Source organism: Branchiostoma floridae, chromosome 14, assembly GCF_000003815.2.
Source record: "Branchiostoma floridae strain S238N-H82 chromosome 14, Bfl_VNyyK, whole genome shotgun sequence".
Lineage (NCBI taxonomy): Eukaryota > Metazoa > Chordata > Leptocardii > Amphioxiformes > Branchiostomatidae > Branchiostoma > Branchiostoma floridae.
Window position 1 is genome coordinate 3,589,882 of NC_049992.1, and position 8,051 is coordinate 3,597,932.

Here is an 8,051-nt window from a genome sequence, read left to right on the forward strand (position 1 = left end):
GGGGGGGGGAGAAGGGGAAGTAACGTTAGTGTTACACAATTGTCCTGATGTACAGGTTATATCTTATCATGTGTACTGGTCCTGATGCATCTGTTTCGCCATCAGCTCCAGGAACTCGTCAAAATCCATCGTGCCGCTTCCTGGGGAGGAGGAGAAGCAACAACATTAGAGCGTGTACCTATTTGTGTTACACATCATGTCCTGATTTACACTAAATTACAGGTTTATGTTTTGCCTTATAAGATGCTCCTTACGCCTGAGGTTCTGGCCGAGTTTCCCGGTATGGCCCTTGATCTAATATCTATAGTAAATCCACCAGAACTAATGAGCCGCTCCCTTACCGTCCTCGTCAGCCTCCGCCATGATTTCCTCTAGCTCCTTACGGCTCGGGTTCAGCCCGATCTGTTTCAGGATGGTCCCCAGGTTCTGCACGCTGATCTCGCCCTCCCCCTTCTGGTCAAACATGTCGAACGCCATCTGGAACTCTGCCGACGGGGGGATAAAGGAAGTTTTGAAACAGCCTCTTTGAGGAAAAACACCATTGGCATTATCTTCTTTCCTTAATTTTTACCTTATCCGAGAGGCTCTTTGTGTAATCGCTATCTATCAACGAACAGCAAATAATTTCAGTGTAGATTATAGAGAATTGCTAAACTTTCATTCCAACACAAAGATAATGTAGGGACTTACCCCTAAATTTTACGAGTCATTCTGTGAACAAGGTCGACGGAGATCGACCGAAAATTTAGGGGTAAGTCCCTACATTATCTTTGTGTTGGAATGAAAGTTTAGCAATTCTCTATAATGTATTCCACCAACACAGATGAACTTTCATGCTAAATTTCAGTATAGGTTAAATCAGCTAGGAAGGCGCCACAACTATCAGCCCTCCTTTTTTTTGGACAAAGCTGCCTACCAACCTTAAACTTCAGCACATGAAGGCGACAAAGTACACCACTAATACAGCGTGCTTTTCGGCCTTCTGTCTCATCCAAACTCCGTACGGCAAAAAATCTGATTTTTCTTACCCTCCACCAGGTCATCACTCAGCATGTCCCGTGCACTACCCTGACAGGGGGAAAGGAACGAACGAGTGAATGAATGAGTGAATGAATATAACAATCAATATATCAATATAAATATAAATATAACAATAAATATATCAATCAATATGAATGAATATATGAATAAATGAATGAAAAATCAGACCAGTAAGTCACAATGGATGAATGAAAGCGATTGATTAAAGGAATGAAGGAAGGAAGGAAGGAGAGAAGGAAGGATGGAAGGAAGGAAGGAAGGAAGGAAGGAAGGAAGGAAGGAAGGAAGGAAGGAAGGAAGGAAGGAAGGAAGGAAGGAAGGAAGGAAGGAAGGAAGGAAGGAAGGAAGGAAGGAAGGAATATTCTTTATTGCAATAGTAGTTTATTAAGTTTATATGGTCAAAAATAAAAGAACGGTTTCTCGGTTCATATGGTGTCTAGGTGGCGCTGGGTCACTTCTGTGAGGATTCATCAAAAGTCAAAGGCGTCTAACGAAAAGCCAACAGTTGTAGAGCTAATACGGAGCCATTCAGCTCTTTATAAGTTTATTTCATCACTTTTAGATTTATGGACTAGTAAACTGACTACTTATCTTGTGATGTCAGCTGTGCGGTTATGGCAAATCGATCATCGCACAATGAAACAGTTTTGGGATCGTTCTTTCACGTTTAATTTGGCGCACATTGAGATGTTTTAAATCATTTATAAGGTTTTGACCGAATTTGGAGGTGTAGCGCCGGGTCGACGGCGGACCTTACTCGCCCCGGTTGCCATATAAGGAAACGGAGTAGTTTCATATGACAGTCGGCTGATGTAGCTGTTTGAGAAGTTTGTGAGTATTACCCGCATTGCCCTCTAACTGTCCCTTATGTATTTGGATATTTGTTACGTTTGTCACAAGACAGAGGGTTGGTGCGGACAGATTCCTGGCATGGAAAACGTGCTTCTTGTCTGAATCATGCTGTACGCTACCTGGCGATTTACGACAAAAATGCAATGAATCTTTACCTGTAGGGCTCTTCAGTTTTACTACATCAGCATTTAGGAGGTACGTGGATATATGGGACACAAGTATAGCAATGCTACCTTTCATAGCGGCTCTCTGGACCTTTTTTCGTCTTTTTTTCGCATAATACTTTTTCTGGCCTTTTTTTTTTGTACTGGGTCACTTGTCCTGCTGGCTCTTACAGGCGACCTATAATGGCAATGCCGTAACTCCCGAATAGTAAGAACAGGTATTGAGTGAAAATAACGCTAAGAAAAAGAAATCTGTTTAACAAACTTTTCACTGGCATTTGCTGACAGATCATTGTCGACTTTTCCTAATTTAATACCTCTCCGTATTTGACTGTTTTACCGTCGTTCCAGACATTCGTGGTATTACCATGTGTTAAACACATATCAAGCAGGCACAAATTCTCCACAATGATCAAGATTGAAAATAAAACATCTTTTAACCGTCTTTGCACCATCAATTGGTCCTTTCGATGTCCTTTTTGCCAAGGTCATGCAAGTTTTATTTCATTTTGGAATTTATAACTGTTATTCAACACGAGCAAATTACTTATCTCGAAAGACGGGTACCCATACTGCTGAAGTCAATTTGTTCGTGTTGAATGACCGTTACAAACTCCAACTTGGATTGTAGCAACACAGATGAGCTTTCGTGCTAAGTTTTATTTCATTTCGAACGAATTTTTTTTTCTTCTCTCAGACGTTCTCTCTTCCATTCTAATGCTTCTATATTCATCATTGTGGACGGTACACATATGGATAAAACTGTTTGCACATGTAGCATCGTAAACAAATTACATGTTCGAAAAGAAGAAAGAACAGGCGAACTTACCATGGTGATACACTGTTTTTGCCCTTGGAGGTGAGATAGAGAAAATGGCGGCTGGATCTGGAGCGGTGACCTTGCTTGTGCCGAGGTGACCTCTGGAGGGTTCGATGTTCTCCCTGCACTCCTCACAAATACGGAGTGCACTGTTATGGAGACATACCTCCCCTTACCGGGCGGCAAGGCACCGCTGGAACCCTGCTGACACTCACCCCTTGTGTGGAGGAACTGATCTCCAAGCAGATACGGAGAGACAAAGTCGTAAACTTTTCTCAGGTTCCCGGATTTGGTATGGTTGCCCATGGATACTGTCTTGGCCCATGGATACTGTTACGACATAGCGAGTTTGCCAACGGAAGATCTTCCTAGAGAGTATCCGACTAACCAGAACGCGTAGTTTCGAAATTATTCTGTTTACGAGAAAGTAACATGGGTTTACCTGATGCTTCTTTAGTTTGAGGCATCCCTAAAGGATGCTACGGAATTTCTTACTCATTGCAACCCGCTTTACCCAGTGGCATATTCTGTTGCCAATAATCAAATATATGATTTACTGCTGCCTCTTTTCCAATGCGACAATCACGAGGTCCAAAACACAACCAACATATAAAGTATAAACTCCAATGGTCTCTGACGTGTATACAATGACGATATGTACAGGCATAGGTGCGTGGGCTCCATAAATGTGCAAGTTTTTCTACAGCTTTAAGAGCCGCTACTTTTACGTTTGGCGTTATTCTAAGTATTGGAATCATAAACCCTTATCTGCAGTACCGATTCGGATTCCTTGGAGACGAGTGCCCAAACCCAGTGTTTATGGCAATTTCAATTGCTAACGTCTACAAAAGTATAAAGATTCCAGTAAAACGAAAATAAGGGAACTAGCGATCTCTAGGAATGTTTGAAACGTACAACTACCCCACATATCTGTTTCATGGTTGTCGTTCGAGCGTTGTGTTATTAATACTGAATTTTTCACACCAGATATAGACTTCACCCATTAGGTATTCATCAATCTGATCGAGCCGATTTCAGAAATTATTAAGATTATTTTCTTCAAGATACGGAATGCACGAAAAGCTACAACAGAAAGCATGTACATGTTACGCAATACCACTGCGTCCAGCGATCCACTTTGATATCTGTACGCATTGTGATCAACCATACCGGCAACACTATGTAGATATGGTTGTCACGCGCGAACCGTTGTGTGTTATGTCTCTATTACAGGCTCTGTGTGATCTCTCTGATCTCTCTATTACACACTAAAAATAGCCGAGGTCATAACAAGCGGAGAGAATTTCATACGGAATCCAATCTATCAGGTGACCGATTTCTAATCGAACGCACAGCTGTCCTTGCGTGATGATATTTGATACCAGACTGCCATGATGTCATACGCGATTCTGTTCTAATGTCATGAGCACGAATAAAGGTCACTTATCAATAAGTAATAAAGTGCTTTCAGCAACGCCTCATTATATAGTTATTATTGCAACATGAGATGCACTTAACGCTATGTTATGGACTCCTTTGTAAACGTTGACAGGGCCGTGACGATCGGGTCAGCTGACTATATAAGCCATTGCGGCTGTCCGTGTTTGGGCCATCGGATATTCATTTTATGGATGCTACCCAGGGAGACACTGACCACTGTATCGGCAGCTTAAAATCAATTCACTAATGCCATTTAAAATGGGCAGTAAGATATTGTCTAAAACTGCGTCAAAGCAAATGAATAAGCGATGAAATTTATTAAAACCGGCCCAAATTTCTGTTTAAAAAAAAACGTCTGGATTTCTAAACAAGTAGGAAATTTTCTCACCCATTCGCATATGGATTTAAGATTTAGTTTGGTCATGATCAGGTGATGACATCTATGAAATTGCGTTGTAGCGGCCTTAGTGCCCCCGGGGCGTACAGAATGCAGCTGTAACTGCCTTTGATTGCTCGTACGTAGTAAACAGACCGTCACTATCCCCGGTGTGCATGTAATAGCGCTCCTCATATTCACCTCACGTCTTCACGTCACCAGGGAAGATTCTGCTGTCAGCTCGCGATAGAAGGTCGCCACGGCTAACGGCTCTTCCGACCTTCAAAAGGACGTCGGCACGGAACAAACACGCACGAGCGGTGTACATGTTTACCGGTCGGAATCATAAACGGATTCTTTCTTCAGCGAATGAGAGGCGTCAGCTGTGTACGTCGTCTGTGAGCCCAGGAGGAAGATGAGAGGGAAGGAGGAAATGGCGAAGATTCTCGCATCGGATGAAGAGGACGAGGAAAAATCGATGTTTCAAGAAATCCACTAGCATCATCTCTGTGGTGTAGGGTGCTAGGAATCCGTGGAGTTCGTATGAGGCGTACTAACAGCATCTTCTCGGTGGAGTGAGTTCTGGTGTCCGCGGAGTTTGTCTTCACCATGCCGCTGCTGCTGAACTGCCGGGTCCTGCTCGTGCTGACAGTCTCGCTGCAGGTAGTGGACGTGCCGTGCTCCTCGGCGTGGGGAGGGGAAGGGTCCCGCCGAGCCCCGCCGGTCTCCCCGTCTAAACTCCTCTCGGCTCGCGTGGTCTCAGCCATCCTGCTGACCTGCTTCATCATTGACCTGGTGGACATCATCAGGTACTTCCTCCATAACCCGAACTGGGCCGACTTCAGGTGGCAACTACCGGGGTTCTTACGTCTTACAGGTGGGAGTAAAGACGGAGCCGTACAGGTGTACCAGCCAGGTGTGTCGGGGGAAGGAAGGAAGCCCAAGATCTCTACAGGTGCGTTCGATACCCAGGTGAAGGACCCAAAAAGGCATCGACTGATGAGAATACGGTAGACTCGGAGATGGGAGGTTCTTATTAAACATCTTGTCATCTGTCAGTTTTTAAAAATTGTTGTGTATGACATTGTGCATATGTATATGTATATAACGTATACAACGCTTGAGACATACATGTGTAGATATACATTGTAATATTACGTGTCTGAATCGACAGCGTCCCATGATAGTTTTGGTTATAATGAATATCTCTACAGTATTATGGTGGCACAGAAATGTAAATATCCAGGAATTGCACTTTAGAATTACTGTTATGTTTAGTTCCAAGGCCGTCATTATATACTATGTACCATCTATGTAACAACTCTACACAGCTGTACAGCTGACACCAAGGCAACCAGAATCCCAAGAAACAAGTGACAATTCTCTGTGTACTCCCCGTGTACCTACTGTACATTCGGCGCACGTACTGTAAGGTGTTACATAAGATATCACCAAATGCCGCGGTCAGAATAAATCCACATTTCTCGGTATTCCTCGCGCCTTGCGGAAAGGTTGTGTGTATCTGTAACAACTACGAATATACCATGCATCTGGGACAATCATTTCACAATATAACGTTATCACTACATGGTGTCACATGCCCGTAGCCAGGATTTTGGTTGGGGGGGGTTCTTTTTAGTATTTGTGGGACCATCGAGCGCCGCAGGCGCGAGACTCACGCCAAAGGCGTGAGCTGCCTAGGGGGGTCCGGGGGCATGCACCCCCGGGAAAAATTGAAATCTTAACCCTCTGAAACGCCATTTCCTGCATTTTGACGGGAAAAATTTGCTGGTTAAGTTTAATGGAATTTCTCTTAAAATACACAAGGTTTTTGGCATAAGTCTTTGAGGCCGACTCCCCCGACATATTTTCACCATGTCCGATACCAAAGGCGGGAGGCGTTGCAATGGTGGTCTGGGGAAATTTTGAAATCTGGACCCTCTGAAAAGCCATTTCCTGCACTTTCTGGGGGCAAATTTTGCTGATAGACTCACTAGGATTGAATGAAATGTCTATCAGTGAATAATGCAAATCTGTCATGCTTTTGAAAAAAATCTTGGACATGAAAAAGGGGACCTTTGAGCATGAAAAAGTGGACCTTTGTGCGTGAAAAAGCGGACCTTTGAGCATGTGGGGGGGGGGGGGTTCTTCCGAACCCTTCGAACCCCCCCTGGCTACGGGCATGTGTCAACATTGTGAGACGCACACACATTATTTGTAGCTCTATCGGCGTACATCGACATGTATATGTAAACGTACAGTGTCCACATAAGGGTGGGTTCACATGTGTGTATATATTCAAGTCCGTATGGAAGTTTTAGCCTGCACTACAGGCTCCATAGGTCGCCGGAAAATAATAGAAATTGGATACAGCCAGATAAGACATATAGAATGTCAGAGGAGTTTGTTTTTCGCGCGCAAACCATACTCCTCGGACAACTAACTTCTTTGGCATGTTGTGTGTTTATATTTGTCCAATTTCCATTTTTTTTATATATACGCATATATACATATATATACGCGTGTAAGCCCGGGTTAAGGGATTAAGCCTCTTAAACTAAATATGTATATTAGAAGCTAGTATAGGATTATTACGGGAGAGGTTTTATGCTATGTTGCAATATTGGGGAGCTGACATGTTGTTGACACTTTGTAACTAAAAATAGATTATTGATGATGATAATGAGGAAACTGAACACAGTCCTTTACTCTATTATTATATTTTTAATAAGAGCACTATAACTAAGACGGTAGCAGCTTTCTGCGTGTAAAAATAAAATAAACATATTACAAACTTTTATCTTCACGCCAAGAATGCCTGACTAACACTGATCAGTAAAACAGTCCAACAAAAATATTTTGATTTGTAACACAGTGCTTCAACAAATATCAACAACAGCAACAAAAGCTATAAACACAACAACAATACCATCAGCAACAGTAATGGAGATACATGTAATAATAATACTATAATTTGATTATTAATTGACCGAAAGCGAATTTTCAGTCACTCGTATCGGCAACAGTAACAATGCTATGCATGATAACAAGACGTCAGATATTAAGAAAGACACGGTAAAACCGTAAGACTGTAACATCTTAAGTCTTCCTCGCAGTAGGACTAAATACTAAGAATCTTGCAACCAACTGACTTCGAGGCCGCATCTCAGATTGTTTTAACTTGTTTCACCCTAAAATTGCCACTTTGTACCCGTTGTATACTCTACTTGGCACTCAGTACTCATGAAGAAACGTTACGACGTTAATGGTTGGATGTAGATTTCCTGTATGCAAGGAGGTTATATCACATGTGATATAACCTCCTTGCTTTATGTAAGGCATGTAGGATCATGTAGCA

General features: G+C 42.7%; 1 protein-coding gene across 1 annotated transcript; it reads right to left on the reverse strand.

Annotated features, from left to right (window-relative positions):
- Positions 1-41: 41 nt before the first annotated feature.
- LOC118430704 (troponin C, skeletal muscle-like) lies at positions 42-3,099 on the reverse strand. Its single transcript, XM_035841700.1, has 4 exons — positions 2,887-3,099; positions 1,029-1,068; positions 342-485; positions 42-140 (listed from the first exon to the last, which is right to left on the reverse strand). Exons 1-4 carry the CDS (start codon positions 2,887-2,889, stop codon positions 67-69), a joined length of 261 nt encoding a protein of 86 aa, XP_035697593.1. The 5' UTR covers positions 2,890-3,099; the 3' UTR covers positions 42-66.
- Positions 3,100-8,051: the final 4,952 nt, after the last annotated feature.

What these genes read in the sequence shown, in the direction of transcription:
- LOC118430704 (XM_035841700.1), bottom strand. An exon ending in GAGTGATGACCTGGTGGAGG is followed by an intron (nt 486 to 1,028) that starts GTAAGAAAAATC and finishes CCCCGTCGGCAG; the next exon opens with AGTTCCAGATGGCGTTCGAC. An exon ending in GGCGGAGGCTGACGAGGACG is followed by an intron (nt 141 to 341) that starts GTAAGGGAGCGG and finishes CCTCCTCCCCAG; the next exon opens with GAAGCGGCACGATGGATTTT.